Here is a 16,822-nt window from a genome sequence, read left to right on the forward strand (position 1 = left end):
GAAGTAAGTAGAGGTAGATAGTATGTGGTGGCTGTCTGAAGTGCTCATGGCCGAGTTATAATGGGCCGGTAGCCCCTCTGTCTGTCTGTCTGTCTGTCAGTCAGACACCCCTCTGCATCCCAGTCTGCCCTGATAGACACACCTCGTCTCTCTCTCTTTCCCCAAGGTAATTCCAGACAGTAGATGGGCGCACCGGCTGGCAACTGCTACTGCTCATATAGTTGCTGCCTCTCTCTCTCCCTCCCTCCCTCCCCCACACGGACGCGGCATACCTCCTCTTCACCAGCCACCGTGCGTGCTGGGGCTGAGGCGAGTACCCGCATACGGAGTGCGGAGAGTGGACCGCGGAGTGTCGTTGCGCGTAATTTTTCTCCACATAGCCTAGTCTACATTTTTCCCTCCCTGACGCAGAAAAGAAGAGTGGCTTTGGAGCTCTCATTCATTATATGTGCGAGAGCCCTCTCCATCCCGGTCTGTCTCTGTCTCATCTCTACAGGAAACTAGAGACAATTTCGGAATATGGTACCTCTCCGTGGTAATGCCATGTGACAAGGCTTTTCATCATTTGGTTTTTCTCTCCCCTCCAACAAAAGTCGCCGTGCTCCTCTCTGTGTTCTGGCGTTGGTGATGTTCAAAGAGGGCTAACTGGAGGAAAAATAAGAAGCTCCCGGTGAAAATGGAAGTTTTGGCCGTTGCCTTGGTCCACTGAGGCTGCTGCTGCTGCTGCTGCTGCTGCTGCTGCTGGTGTTTTGGTGATTGGTGCAGGGGGAAACTGCGTCGCCAGGTCTGAAAGGCTGGGAATCACGGGTCATTACAACAGGACCCGCTTTTCAAGATAACTAGGTTTTCCCTCACGTCATCGAATGGTTAAAAATTTATTCCATTAAATGAGCGGCCACATCCTCCAGCCCCCCAGTCGGCGTTTGGATGCGGTTTGTTTTCTCTGCGGCTCAGCGTCTCTCCGCTCGCCCAGAAAATGATTTAATGTTGGGAGGAATTTCAACAGGGTACCAGTGTGTGACAGACCCAGGAATCTCTACTTATTTTCCTCCACAGTCAAGCATCACTCTGCAACGCGAAGAGAATAGCACATCAAGGCAGAGATTACAGGGAATTTCCTTGACCGCCCTATAGATGGACTAAAAAAAGAAGCCTCGGTTCTCGGGATTTTAACTCTGTTCGCTCTCACTCAGAGAGCTGTGGTTTTCTCTGGTTTTGGGGGGAAATATCTCTGGACAACATGAAAGTTACCTCGGCTATGATGCTCATTGCCGTTTTTTGGAGCCAGGAGTGGAAGTCGGCGCTCTCGGATTCAATCATCCACATTGGTGAGTTCCTGCGCTTATTCTCTTCTCATTCGCGGCCACAATCAGCCTCTGTGTGCGTCTCTCAGGAAACAGATTGGAGGTTTCAGCCTTGATATGCGCTGCGCTGCTTAAATCACAGCACTGCTGGCAATTTAATTGACGCCCTGCGATAGCGATGTAGTGGGCTTCTCTGTGAGTGTGTACTATTGCATTCTTGACGGATCCACCATAGTTGAAATGGGTTTTCTAACAGAATTGTTGGCCACTTATTTATATTACTGGTGAAATACCTTAATGAGCTTTATATCTTTTATGCGTCGTCATGGATATCGTTTCAAATCAAGTTTGCATGTGAGTTGGAGATTATTACGCACCAATAGCATATATTACTTCCGAATTGCTTTATTGCCCTTTATTGCAGGTACTTAATAACCATATTAATTGAACATTATAGACGGACTGTGGCAAGTAAGGGGACCGCACTGCAACCTTACTCTGGAATCTCATGTATTATAATGGCTGTGTGCGCACAGGATGCGCGAAAAACAGGTGGTTTAGGATGGCGTAATGTTGCCCTGCGTGGCAAAAGGATTACCCTGGATGGCAGCAAATTTTCTACTTAAAGATTTTCCGGAAGCACAATGGCATTACTACCTTCCATCGCCAGGTGCTGCAGTGCCAGAAGGGGGGAAAAAAGCGTTTTATGTCCCAGCGTCTTTTCCGCCCTCCACCACCACCGGCAAAGTGTGGCACTGTTGTATTGAGTGTGATTTCGACATCAGGGAGCGTATTCTTTCAGGCGATGTAGCAGCGCCTCCGGCTCCGGTGGAGAGGGAGAGGGAGAGAGAGAGAGAGGGAGACTTGCAGGATGAGATGAGGACGCGAGGTGGTGGTGGGCACACATAATCGTTGCATAACTCGGTGGCCTCGAATGGGCGATAGACCAGAGAGTGAGAGAGCAGTGTGTAGGTGCATGAGTGAGAGTGACGAACAAGCTCACACACACACACACCAGCAGAAAGATAAGCACCTGTCCATGTTGAACTGTTATTTGACAGCATTATGCACATGGCCAAGATCACATCCATATTTTATCAGACACACACACACACATATTATAAACCGCCAGTCTAACCCACTGCATTACACTGCCAGGGAGGGAGGACTGGCCCGTTTGATCCTTTTAGGCCCTGGCCGGCTGATTTACAGAGCAGACCTTAGTCCAATTTAGCAGCTACCTGGACACAATTTGCCAAGAGCTGGATCAGTTAGTGGTCTTCTCTGGGCTCCAGACCAAGCTGATGCTTCATTTCAGATTTACAACAGCAGCATGGCCAAATTAATGAGATTTACACAGGTCAAGTAGAAGGTGAATGTTTATCAGCTACAGCTGCAGTGGAAGATGTAGGTGGTATACCAGTTGGAGCAGGTTGAGACCTGTTGTTGGGGAAACCAAACATCACAGATGATGCTAGTTATGGACTAATAGTTTCAGTGGCTCTCCAGTTGTCATGGATTTCCGTTGATGTTAATTCATAGTTGGCTGAACAGACTTTTTAGTGCAGTATAGTAGGAAGGCTGAAGGAGTATTAGTGAAGTCAGATGTGGGCAGAAGCCTCATCCCACATACAGGATTGTAAACTGTGGTTGCAGCTCGACGGGAGGCAGTGTACAGTCATTCTCTGGTTCCACAGATGTTCCACACTTCCACCCTGCGACCGGATGGTTTGATCCCAGCAGCAGTCACATGTTCTGCAAGTGTCTCGCAGCAAGACACTGAAACTTAACCTGCTCACTGGCTGCACGTTCTTTGGATACAATTGTGGGCAATGTGACTAAAACCCCTTGGTTATGAGACATTTGTAAGACTAAAACAGAGATCTTCAGCTGTGTAGACTCACTGCACCGAGGTTCTTGTTTGCTACTGAAACTGGGTCAAGGTTCTCTGTATGTACATTGACTGGTCTCTATTCTTTGTATCTATGCTAACTGGGACTGCATTGTATTGTTCAGATGTGGCGTCTCACCTAGGTTTTTGGTATAGACTTCATGAGGTTGAACAATAATATACAAGCTGACTTGTGGTTTTTGCTGTACTGACATATTAAAGCAAGGTTCTTTTAAATGCTGAATAAATAGATGGCCTACTCTTTGTGTCGAAGATGGTTCAAAAATGTGAAATTTTTTTTTTTTTTAAATTATGATGATCCTGGTTTACATAGAGATCACGGACTAACTAAAATAGTTATTATTATTATTATTATTATTATGATTATATCTTTATATTAAGCTCTGCTTTAAGCACCTAAGAATACTACATATACAGTACAGATCGTACACTCATTAACAAACATAAATAGATACAGCCTTTTGATAATAGTCAGTGTATATGTGCATCTGTCTATGTGCAGGAGAACAGTTAACAAAGAAACAGATATATTATAGTGCAGGAAAAAATGGTCTGTACAGATATGTGATTTACAGAGGTAGAGGTGTCATATCACCCCCAGGTTCCAACACAAACCATACATATCCCAGTATTATGTTTTTAATGACTTGGATAATGAGGAAACTCAGCTATTCCTCCATGACCCTGTAATGGAAACCAGGCCAGTGAGTGGCTTCCAATTAGTAGAATAGACAGTGAAGACACTGTAGTTTATTGGTTGGCGGAATTTATTTCTGGTTAGTTACAACTCAATTTAAACAGTGTGTTATAGGTTACTTTCCCCCCTGCATAAATAAGCATATGTACATGTCGGTGTCTGTGTGAGAGTTTACGAGGACAAAGGATCAGTGTGGCCGGTTGGTTGGTGTGATTTCAGTCATTCTGCCTTTTTCCCTCTCTCTCTCCCTTACACCTTATTTCTAATCAATAGTTCATTTCCCTGCTAGCCGCAAGTACTTTGAATCACAACAAAAGGTTATCACCCCCCAAAACAATACTTCTCTCTTCTCATTCTGCCTCTCTCTCACACTACAATGCTGACCTGTAAGTGTGTGCATGTATGTGCATATACCTATTGACTAAGGACTGCATGAGAAAGAAAAAAAAGTACTATACCCAGCAGGCGCATCACATTGACATGTCAGAAGTAATCCCTCTTTAATCTCTTTGTTGCCGCTAAAGATGAAATGAGAGCGAGAGAGGCAAAGAGAGAGAGGCAAAGAGAGAGAGGCAAAGAGATGTATGTAAAAGGGGAAAAGATGGAAAACTCAGAGAAACCAAGGGGAACAAAGGGGATGCCATTATATCACAGATGTGATATTAACAGCAGTCAGTGGCAGACGTTTTCATCTTGGACTGTCCAGGCATTACATGTTACTACATGTTACGTTACTAGTGCCTCTCCCGTCTCTCCCTTTCTCAGTCTCTCGTTGTGTCTCTAGCTAATGATCAGCATGCAGAAAGAAGGGGGGAGTCCGCTTGCCTCTTGGCCCTCACTGCATTGTGCATGGCATGGCAATGATCCTCTGCTTCATGAGGGCGGTTTGTATGGATTTTACACTTGTGTGCGTGTGTGTGTGTGCGAGAGAGAGCAAGAGAGACAGAGAGAGAGAGGGACAGAGAGAGAGAGGGACTGTGGAAGTGTGTGTGGTTGTATGTGTTCCTGATTTAGTCACACTCAGAAAGTCGGTGTGATTTGTGCAGCCAGATTAAGTCCCCACTTCAGAGTCACACTGGTTTTTAGCCATGCGGTGTCTTATAGTACATCCACCGGCTCACCATGCATCACAGATGAAGCAAAGAAGCCAGCAAGTGACCCTAGCTCTGCCTGGTTCAAATCATATATTGCACATTGGTACACTTCTCTCTCTCACCCACCATTCTGGTAACAAAGTGCAAGATAGTGTATTTGTGATTCGTCCTAGCTGTGCTTACAGATTAAGACCATTCCTAGTTATACATACATTTCAAATAATGCATATAAGATGGCTATGTTTAACACAATGTCTTTATATACTACAGCCACATATTAAAGCTGCCTCTGTGCTTATGGTCTTTGTCTCTTCTTTTTGCTCCTGGCTAGAGTAGAAAGTGATTGAATTAACCCTTGGATGAAGAGAAAGGAGGATAAATTGCTCAGCTGATACTCGCTTCTGTCAGTAATTTCAGTTTTATCACCTCAAAAGTGATTGTGGGTGATTGCTTGCAAGATTAAATCAATATTAACCATAATTATTCATTTTTGCATGATCTCCAGTATGTCATGTCATATCATATTCTTGCATTTCATTTCAATGTGGCATGCAATAATGTGATGTGCCTGATATACCTGAAGTCGTGGTAGAGGACTCAGTGGGACTAATGTGTCATGCCATGCTACCTCTCATTAGACCTATTAAACACTAAATTGAAGGCTTGACAAAAGCGTGATAATCTGCAGAAAGGAGGACTTTAGTTCAAATATATATTGTATGTGTAATTCTTACTTGCTGGCTTTTATGTTGTATCACTCGTTTCCTCGCGATTTGGCTAGAAAAAATGACTATGTGTAGTCCCCAAATTTTGGCTGCTAAAGATCAGACTCATTACTGACGTCTAATGAGATCCGTTTATTACCACTATAGCTCTTCAGTGCTGTTGTCCAGCGTTCACATTTTGACAGGCAAAATTTGTCATTTGCATAGTAACACAAATGAGAGCTAAAGTTAGATGACACACATTTTCCCCCAAATTTCCAAACTGTAGTTGCAAAAAATGGATTCACTCTGTGCACATTAAAGTCCAACATTTGCATGGACCACATTACTCATGGTCCACAAAATTCAAACAGTAATTCATTTATAGGGACATTTTAGTGAGATCTGTCAACACACAAATTGGACACACTGAAATATAAAAGAAATAGATTTAATGGTCACCTTTCCTTTCATCTATTTCTGATACCCCCTCAGTCTCTGTAGTGCAATTCTCAGTGCCCTGTTGAGGTAGGTAAGCTATGGGAGACCCATGTTATGTTATTTAGATGAAAGGGGCAGAGAAAAAACAGTTGTTATCCTTTGGATGTGTAGTTCAGTTAAGGTGATGAGGAAGGGAGTGAGGGATAGACTGAGAGATTATTGGATATATGTAGCGTGTGTGTGCAAGTGTGGGACTTTGTCCCCTAACAGTGGTGATTGAAAGAGAAGGATTTCTGTCATTTAAATGGAAAGAGTTGAAAGAATGAGAGGTTTCCATTATTTGTTGGGTGAGGAAATAAGGGGGAGGAAGACATAGAGGGAGATTTGTCCTTGCATGGCCTGGTTTTTCTTTCACTTTGGTGCTATTCTGGTCTTTTCCATGGAGAGGGATTTCTAAACATCTCAGTGTGTGTGTGTGAATGGCTGTTCCTGCCTGGTTTTGTCTGCAAGTTTCACAGCTGTCAACACCGCTTCCTCCTTTGAACTATCAACGTCTGTTTGTGTGTGTGCGTGTGCACACGTGTATTTTAATCTGCAGTTATGCACCGATTCAGAAAGATGGGGCCCAGACAGTGTGTATTAAATGCTTCATATCTTTTTGAGTTATGTATCTATGAGTGTTGACAGATGTGCTGGTCCATGCCGTCTTTGGATGGAAAGATTTAGCACCTCATATTTCTGTGTGCATAAGCACTGGTGGTTTATGTGTGTCAATATGACTCACAGAGGTGCAAACTACGTGTCTGGTTTGTGTATGTTTTTGTGATATGTGTGACTGCATCCTCTTGTGAAGGAAAGAGACAGGCAGCAGCTCTGACGTCTGTACCTGGTCACTGAGGCAGAACCCTTAACCAGGCCACAGAGAAAGAGGGAAAGAGAGAATGTGTGTGTGTATTTCTGAAGTTGAGATGGACTGACAGGTAGCTGTGAGAAGAAGTATGATTGCTTGTCTGAGGTTGACTGCAGATGTAGGTGAGGAGAGACAGTCCATTCCTGCCGAAGGTGCTTCATCTCACAGCAGCAGTCAGTGATGCAGCTAGAACAGACCAGATGGCCTGGGAAGGACTTGTACAACACAGGCCCTTGTTCCCGGATGATTGTATTGTGCGTTTGTGTTTATCCAGTTGACACACGCAAAGTTACACACGCTTAATGCCATCTGAGAACAAGAACCTTTGTTATTCACCACAAGTGTCAGCTTGCTTTGTGGAGAATCACTTAAACCGTGCCTGTGAGCACAGAAGCATGCATATCGATTATAGATTACACATACACACAGACACACGCTTAGTCAATATAATGACAACTTAAAGGCACACTTTTGCCCTGGCTTTGTGCTCTTAGAGAGGGTGTGCAGTGTTTCTCTTCATAAAACATACAGTAGCCAATATTGGCACCTGTTTTAGGACACACATTAACTGGTTCAAACCTGGAATAAATCCAGAAATGCCTTCTGCATGCTATAGTGGTTGCGTACTCTATGAGACATACATGCATGGTGAGCTGTACTGAAAATTATTTTAAAATGGGGACATTTCTCACTAAGCACAGCTTTCTAGCTAATCATACTGCTTCACACAGAGGAATTTATCACACTATTTGGCAATTATTATTCAGAGACGAGCAAAATACAAATATGTTGAACAATCGGCGAAAGGCAGTAGAGTAATGCCATTTGTATGCAGCAAGTCTTTTTTGGGAAGAATGCTTGGTGTGCATTAGGCCAATTTTATCATGCTAATGAGAGAAACTTCAAAGGAAAGTAGAATTTTCTTGTCACAGACTGATGACTTGTATATGTACACATGCATGTGTGCTCATTTTCTATTGCTTGTGCTGTACACACATATATGTATGGGTGTATGGGTGCACTGTGTGCTTTCTACACTTTTTCAGTAGAGTGAATATTTACAGCTGCCCTCTCTCCTGTCTCTTTCTTTTTCATGGTCTTGTTCACTGTCTCTCTACCAACACAAATACTGTTTCAGTCTTCCAGCAATCTGTGCTGTCTCACTGGGGCAAAGAGTGCCCTGAATGAGCATAAAATGTGTTTTGTGTATATACTGTATTTGTGTTAGAATTTCAGATGTGTGCGTTTGTCAGTAAGTTCATGGATCAAGCAGTGGACATACCGCCTGCCCTCACATACGTCTCAAAGCACTCGTTTGTGAGCACATCTCCCACTACATACTATGTGTGTGGGCACATGCCAGCGTATATCGGTGTGCATATTTATGAGTCTTTATGCATGTGTGTATGTCAGTGCTGGCTTAATTTGCTGGCTGTGCCTCGCTCTCTCCGCTGAATTATTTCCTCTACAACCAATCACGGGCAGGCTGCTTTTCACTGCACTATAAAACACAAAAACCATTTCAGTGGCACATTTGTTCTACTATGTGCACACATTCACATAAACTAAAACATGTGCACACACACATACACACAAAAGTACACAAAAGAAATACCCACACACAGTCACAAAACCTTTTGCACACTAACATGAACACACACAACATTTTTAAATCCAACATGCCCTTTATAGTTTTTCCTTGCTTCATTCATTCGTAAATGATTCATTGAACAGTAAAGCGTATAGATGGTTGGCTGTGTACTACAGTTTTTCAAATATAAGCGCCCTGCACATGTCTTGTATTGCTGTGATTTTGAATCCAGCTTACTTTTCTGCTTCAAGAACATCACACGCACCCACCCACACACAGTAAGCAGTTCAGTAAAAAGCATTACCACCTGACAGGATGGGAAATTTTTTTTGACAATTATACCTAAGGCTGCAGAAAAGCAGTGCATGCTAATTTTAACATACTGCTTTTGTTAATTTTTATGTATTTTCTCCTGTGTTGCATCACACTGCATGACCCCTGTGAGAGCTTTACTGCCATCTTTAATCACACCACACGTTGTTTAGATGCTAATTTCATTCAATTTAAACACTCCCACAACACTTTTCATATATCCGGAAAGAAGTAGTTCATCTACACAGTATTTTATATCACAACAATACACTTTAATTTACTCAAGAAGATTAAACTGCTTCCAAAATGTTAATATGATGACAAAATATTAATGACAAATGTTATTCCTGCCGCTTTCCAGCACCGCATGACCACAGCAAAACAATATCGTTTAAGTAATGATACTAAGTTCAAATTCAAATAGGACATAGCCCTAGATGGATTGCATCGCTGTGGCTAAGCTGTGCGCGCACATGCTGTAGTGCCTGTTGAATATCGTTATTTCATTTCTTCTCATCACAATCCCAAGTGAATTCCCACTGTACAGGTCTGCGTTTGCTGTCAGCCGAGTTTTCTTTATATGGTTTTATATCTTGTCTTTACCAGTCTCATTCCCACTGTCTCATTCATTCTCTCTCATCCAACTCCCCTCAACTTTTTCTCATCCATTTCCACTAATATTGTCTCCCCCCTTTCTGCTTATTTATTATCTTTAATTTCATTTCCTGAAGTGTGCTGTCTTTACCTGTGGAACCCCCCCCCACCCACACACACACACACACACATATATCCCTTCCCTGTTCTCCCTCTCTCTATCACTCCCCTCTCTCCCTTTTGTCTCCACCTCCCCCTTGATGTTTTATATGCTGTCAGTGATTACAGAAACAGGCATCGGAAATGAGAGGTGTTAAACGCTGTCGTGGAATTGTAATGTGCTGTTTGTTTGTTTGTCTGACACACTTGGCAACACGTCACAAAGCTGCCTGCATGTGCCCATCTGGATTGTAGCTTTCAATCAACAACTCCTTTACAGTCTGAAAAACAACACCTACAAATTGAGTGGGAGAGATCAGTGCAGACATTTACATATAGTTTGCATATTTGTATTTTGAAAGTTCTCTCCTTTGTGTGCAGATACAGAAGAACTGATCATTTTTGTTCTTGCCCACATCAAGAAAGTCTACAACTGCTTCGAATGCTTATATTATTAGATTACTGGGGTTAGTAACTGTTAACCTGAATACATTGTGATTCAACTTATAAAATCAGAAAAGAGAGAGAAGATGACATCTTAATAGATGGTGAGTTGCGCATATCCTCTTTTTTTTCCTGTTAATATTCTGGGTTGTACCTCACATCAGATTTAACTAAACCAATTGTACAAAAGTCATGGCTAGAATTGCATGACTCAATAACCACAGCCTCCCTCTAACCCTCATTAAATATCCCACTGCAGCTCAAGTGTAACTGAATATTTGAAGGACTTTCACACTTTTTTTTTTTTTTTTTGTTGCCTTCAGCCCCTCCTGAAGCAAACATTCATTTAGAGTTGAGAGTAAAGAGTAGAGTGTTGGTGAAAGGTTGTACTGGTAAAGGTATTCGGTAGTACCTAGTATTGTATCTAGTATTGTAAACAATTTATAGTAGGCTACAGTTATTTGAATTGCCTTGAGTTATTCATTTTCAAATGAATGGAATAGAATGCACATAAAACACAAATCCCTCCATCCGGAGACATATAATGTGCAGGTGTGCCCTTGTGCACATACACATAGAACAGGGTGGATGATAAAAACAATTCTTGCTCTTTTATTCATTGCTTTAGAGGCACTAGTAGTGGTTTGAAAGACCCCTGATGTAATGCAATACACGCTGAATGAATACAGTGTAACCTTTGTATTTATTTCACAGTTTTGTCCTTACCTTCCAGGTTATAAAAGCTCAGCATGTGAGCTGATGAGTGGACTATATACTGCTCCACATGTTTACTACAGTCAAACTACCTCTATGTGCATCCATGCAAATCAACATACAGTAGATTGCAGCAACACAGATCCTGAGGCTAAAAAGCAGTACTGTGAAATGATTTATGCAGACACTGGATGCAGTGCAAACAACATTAGGTAATAATATGTTAGAGAGACAGTAACAGTGGGGTGCAAGTGTTCGCTGTGTTGGTCATTCAAACAGCGCTACGTGATAAGAATGTGATATAGGTCTAACCATTGTACGAATATACTTGTTTGGTTTGCACTGACCCATGTTTGTGTATTAACATGTCTCAAAAGTGTCGTTTACAGCTAACCATCTTTAAAAGCCACATGTAAGGAATTCAGACATTTGCATACAAGTATTTTACAATGCATATTTTTCCACTTTCCATTCACAGGACACGGCATTCTGGGTGGATGTGTAGCTCTTAATAAATCTACAAGTGCTCGTCTCTCAGCTGCCCCCGATGTGACATAATTCACAGCTTTATAATAGCTTACAAATTTGTATCCTCAAGCAGGTCGAATAAAGACTTCATTGTTATTTACAGCAATGAATGCCGTTGGGACTGGTCGCAAGGAGGCTAGCATATTGATTATGGATGCATTTTTCTGCTGATTACACAGTCACTGTGATAGGTACAGCATCTAGATTAGAGGGTGAATGCTAGGTGCAGGAGGTAGGTCCTGGGAAATGTGTTGTTGTTTAGCGTGGCGTGCATTGACCCCTTTTTTTTAGACGTATTTGCAATGCATTACTGGGAGTTATCACCACTTCTCTGTGTTTTCTGCAATGCCTTTCCAATGTCTGTTCTTTGCATGTCTGTTATTAATATTCCTCATACTAGAACAGCCATTTTTAAAGATGGATGCTCACTGTATCCTGTGAATCTAAAGAGCTCCACATTTATAATGAATTTGCATCTGATATCAAAACCTACAGCTGAAATGTTTATAAAACTAAGATGATGTCATGGCATGCATGCAGAAACACGAATAAGTGTTTTTAGAAAATATATTTTTTATTGCATTTTATGCATTTTTCTATGCTATATGCTACCATTTTGTTTGGCATTGTTCTGTATCCAAAAAAAAATGTTTCAGTATCGCACAGAAATCTTTCCCTCATGACTCCAAACCAGGAACCCCTAAAGGCATATCTTACTTCAGAGTACACTCGAGCACAACCATTACTTCTTGCACAATGGAATCTGTTACTGAGACAGCATCATTAGAACCTCTCTGGCTGTGGACAGCCCTCTGGGCCCTCAGTCTCTCACCCCCTTTGCTTTTCACTTGTTTTTCCTTTACTTCACTGTCTCAACTGCTCTCCTCTGCATGCCCCCCCCTCTGCCCACACATGCATTGTGTTCACTCCAGGCTCTTTAACCGTCTGCTGACCTACAATCAAAGGAAAAATTCACATCTCTGTTTTTCTCCTCATCAAGCTTACATTCTGCTCTTCTTTTGCTCGTTCTTTCTTTTTTGTTGTTGTTCTCCCCGATTGTTTGAAGGGTATTCTACTCTTTACCAGCTTTCCAAATACATAGTGTTGGACTCTCTCAGACGTTTGATAATTGTATTCATTCATACAGAAAGAGTAGGAAAGTCTTTTCTGCAAGAAGAGTCAGAGTTATTGTCTCCTCTGAATCTCTGTATTATTTATTACATGGAGCAGAAGGACTACAACATCACTGACACCAATACACCATGTGTCGTCCAGCTGGAAACTGAACTACACTGAGAGGCATATACATGTAGACTACTGCTTGAAAAAAATCTATAAACTACAGCATGAGTGGTTTAAGCTCCAGGATTTTTTTTCTTCACTGGTTCAATCTGCCAATTAAACTGCTGCTTAAACTGCTGCTTGCTGTCTCAGTTTACTTTTCCCGTCTATCTTCATTTGGCGTAGTGTTAATGTGGATTCATATGGATGGCTTTTTTGGCTTTCATTTACTTTTTACTGCTTTTATTTTTCAGTGCAGACACACTACCTTTTTCCTTTCTCGCTCTTGATATTTGCCTGCTGTCTGTTAGTCAGAACAGATGTTTGTGGAGAAGCAACCTTTTGATAGTCAAACAGATTTTGTTCGATGTAAAAAGTTATCAATACTGTACTATACTGAAATATAAATTAGTCATTTTAAATAATCTGTCTTGTTTAACACAAAACAAATACTGACAATGAACTTAGTACTAACACTACATTAACTACAATGTTTTGTTTAAGATATTATTCATAATCGTAGTGTAAAAACAATTTAGCAATTTATCACAAGTTTCTCTTCTCTGGAAATGCAAAAGTGAAAGTTAAAAACAAGTAATTTGTATGTGTGTAAACATTTTATATTCTTGTAAAAACCAAACTGAATTCTGAAATATTTGCTGCTCTTTGCATTTTGTACCTCCGGCCTAATTTTGCTATGTGGGTCGTATCTGTGAGATGTTGGTTTCTCTGAGTGCTATAAAACCATTGCCACAAATCTCTGTCATCAAAAACATTTTTAACATGCTTGGCTACATTGAATAAGAACATTCTTCATTCCTGATTTAAAACAGCTAGTCCTTGTTCATGCAAATAGTCTTAATAAAGAAGTTAAGATATTACCGTGTGAAGTGTAGCCTTGGCTTTGCTTTTTAACTTCAGGGAAAGCCGTTTACTTCAGGCAATGTGTTGACTTGATCTCTCTCTTAAGAAATAGGACCTTTTAAAACATTAACACTACATGCACTAAGTTAAACAACCACTAATGCAGTTACGTTCTGGGCACCATAATGTAAGTCATCAGATAATGTTTGGATGCGCATAATCAGAGTCTCTTTAGTTTGCTTACTCTATTCACTCTTTAGAGAGCGTGTGCTACTTTACCTTTGTTATTTTCAACCATTATTCACTTGACTGAAAATATCTCTTTGCGGCATTAAATAAAAAGAATTAGAACTGGGTACTGGTAATCCTTATGCAAATGTCTTATTCAATTACACTGTGGTCCTGAGCATAAGTCTTGTAGCTAAATCTTAAAAAGTTAAGCTGCAAATCCTCTTTAGTTTGAAGGTCCCAGCTCTAATCGTCAGGATATTGTTGTTTTTGGTCCTATTAATTCCAATGATTTCCGGTGACCTGTGTGTGTGTGCACGTTGGGGGGGGGTGATGGGATGTATGAGTGGGCGTTTTCTGTGTATGCATATAAATGCTTGCAAGAAAAGGTCACGCTGATTTGTGTTCCATTCCCAAATCGCCTATCTGTCATTATCCAAAAACTATAGTGCACACTCTCACACACAGACAACCTAGCACACATGCACACACATATAAGGGAGTTAGCACAGCTTAGAACAGGACATGCACAATGGGACAGTGCTGTAATTCTGGAAAGGTTTAGTGGTGAGAGGGAGAGTAAGAGTGGATTAGTATGTATTGTGGCTACAAGGCAGTATGAGTCCAAAGTTGACGTACAGCACTAAAGTGGAAATTACTTATTTTTAGCCATGTTATGCTTATTGATTTTTCTTTTAAAAAACCCAAAAGCAACTAAATAGACATAACCAAGCAGAACAAAACAAAACGCTGTCAGCTCCCAGAAAAAGTGCACAGATTCATTGACTGAAGATGTTTTACTCCGAACTGAAGTCAGTGCATGTTCACGTGCTAACTCCCTTTTCCCAGTGGTCATACTGTAGTGATGTTATGAAGTTTTTGATGTACCGTGTTATCGACTTGTCTTCTGTTCATTTGCTTTTATGTGCATGTGAAAGGGCTTCAGGTGGATTATTACATTATGTCAACAAATTATTTTCTGGTTTAGTGGGAACATCAAGGTAATACAGTGTAGACTGGAGCAATACATCAAGGCTCACTACAGCATTATGGAAACATTTAGAGTTGCAGTTTGAAATTTGATGTTTAATTCGGTGAGTTGAACTGAAATTGTTATATGGGAGGGTGATAAAAGTACTGCAAATGTGCTGCTTTGTCGGTTTCTCTGTATAGATGAATATACATATAAGATGTACAATAGACACTAGGAGTGATCGACTTTGGCAGTCAGCTGTTTATCCACACGTACACAGACACACACAAGACACTCCACTCCTGTTGAGGGCTGCTCAGCTCAGTAGCTCAGCAGCTCAGCTGAATATGAGAACAGACAGTTTTATTTTTCTATCTTCACGTAGTTGCTAAGGGTTATGCACACTGGACAGCCTTGTAACCCCAGTGCATTACTGTGCAGTCAAACCAAATCAGGGGTGTGTGCATGCTCTCATACTGTATGTGTGAATACTATATGGGTCACCTCAGCGCACACTGCTCTGTACAGTATGTTTGAATCTGTGCGTGCCTGCGTGTGTTAACGTACCGTGAATGTATTATGAAAATGTGCCTGTGTATGTGCTGGCATGTGTGTGGATGTGTCCAGGAGGTTTCTGTGTGTGTGTGACTATGTGCACATACACATGGAGTCTATACTCTATCTGTAAATATAAGCAGTATGCAGGGAAATAACTGTGTAACATGCAATTGGCCTTAGTTTCCTAAGGGGACAAATTACAGCACTTCTAAAATATAGCCTTACTAGAGAGAAGCGGGACAAGCAAGAGGTTACAAGAAATATGAAATGTAAGCCAGCATTATGCTTTCCAGTGGGAAGTGGCTAAACAGCAGCTAATTACGTAGGCTGCTCATTTGATATGATGTTTAAAAGCTCTGCTAATCCCATCAGGTTTATTTGATTTGCTCTTGTTCACATTTCTTCCAAGTTGTCAGAGAGATGTTGATGCAGCTGTTGTGAATGTTACACATTGTGGTACTGATTGTGATATATGCAGGGAATGCCTTTCTTAACTGAGATTTTATTCTTCTTCATCTGGATTTGTTTGTATGCAAGTGAGCATATTACTGTGTTATACTTTTGTCAGTTTTTTCTGTTGATCTCAAAATTTATTCAGCTCAAGTATACCATTCCTGCTTCCTAATACCAAATACCTCCTTCCACATTAGCAAGAATCTATGATTTGCACAGATCCTGCTCTTTATGTGAAAAATGAAATCCAATCAATTCTATTTTTATAGCCCAAAATCACAAATCTCAATTTGCCTCATGGGGTTTTATAATCTGTACACAACACCACAGTGTTACAGTGTGATGGTATCGATCGTCTTCATTGGCATTGTCAACTTAGGCTGATGTGTCCGATCAAGCTGGTCAGTGACCTACGAATGTACCTAAAGAATTTCTTCCTGGGATAAAACAACTGTTCCTGTTTAGAATACAAGCCATGGGCCAAGTGTTATGCATATGTATGGTCATCCTCTACATCACAGTATTTCTTTACTGTGTTTAAGGTCATACTGTGGCAGCAAAAGGCGAAGTGCAGATTCTTTTAAAGAAAAAAAAGAGATAAGTGAAAAAGGGAAGAAAGAGTCCGTGCCTTGCGAGGTAATTTTCACTTACAATGTGTCTTGCTGTAATGTACATATAGTAACAGTCATCATCTTATAGCAGCAGATTTTGGGAGGTTTTTGCTGATTTAGTTGAGTATGTGAGTATGAGAAAGATGAGAAAGATGTCCTTGACAGCCAGAATTGAGTACAAGTTATGCACTTTATTCTAAGGAGCAACAACATGTTTGTGCTGTGGCCTTAAGACATATGTTTGGATGTTTTTGGTTTATGTGCATGTTTTTCAGGTTGTTACGCAATGGATAGTGACTGTAGTCTGAGGGGAATGCCTTTGGCAGAGTGAGACAGGAATGGTAGAGTACATTCTCTTTCAGCATCACTATCTTACATCGGTTGAGGTGGACTCCTGCTTTTGCCAGTTGCCTTGGGTTGAAATACTCAGCATAGCAATGATAAGCAGCC

General features: G+C 41.1%; 1 protein-coding gene across 1 annotated transcript in view; it reads left to right on the forward strand.

Annotated features, from left to right (window-relative positions):
* The first annotated feature begins 1,240 nt into the window (after positions 1–1,240).
* The window catches only part of grid2 (glutamate receptor, ionotropic, delta 2), a 442,371-nt gene continuing 426,789 nt past the window's right edge, over positions 1,241–16,822 (forward strand). Inside the window, exon 1 of the mRNA XM_070834212.1 lies at positions 1,241–1,328. Within this exon, the coding sequence (XP_070690313.1) occupies positions 1,241–1,328 (88 nt within the window). The remainder of the gene's footprint in view (positions 1,329–16,822) is intronic.

Source organism: Pempheris klunzingeri, chromosome 7 (genome assembly GCF_042242105.1).
Source record: "Pempheris klunzingeri isolate RE-2024b chromosome 7, fPemKlu1.hap1, whole genome shotgun sequence".
NCBI lineage: Eukaryota > Metazoa > Chordata > Actinopteri > Acropomatiformes > Pempheridae > Pempheris > Pempheris klunzingeri.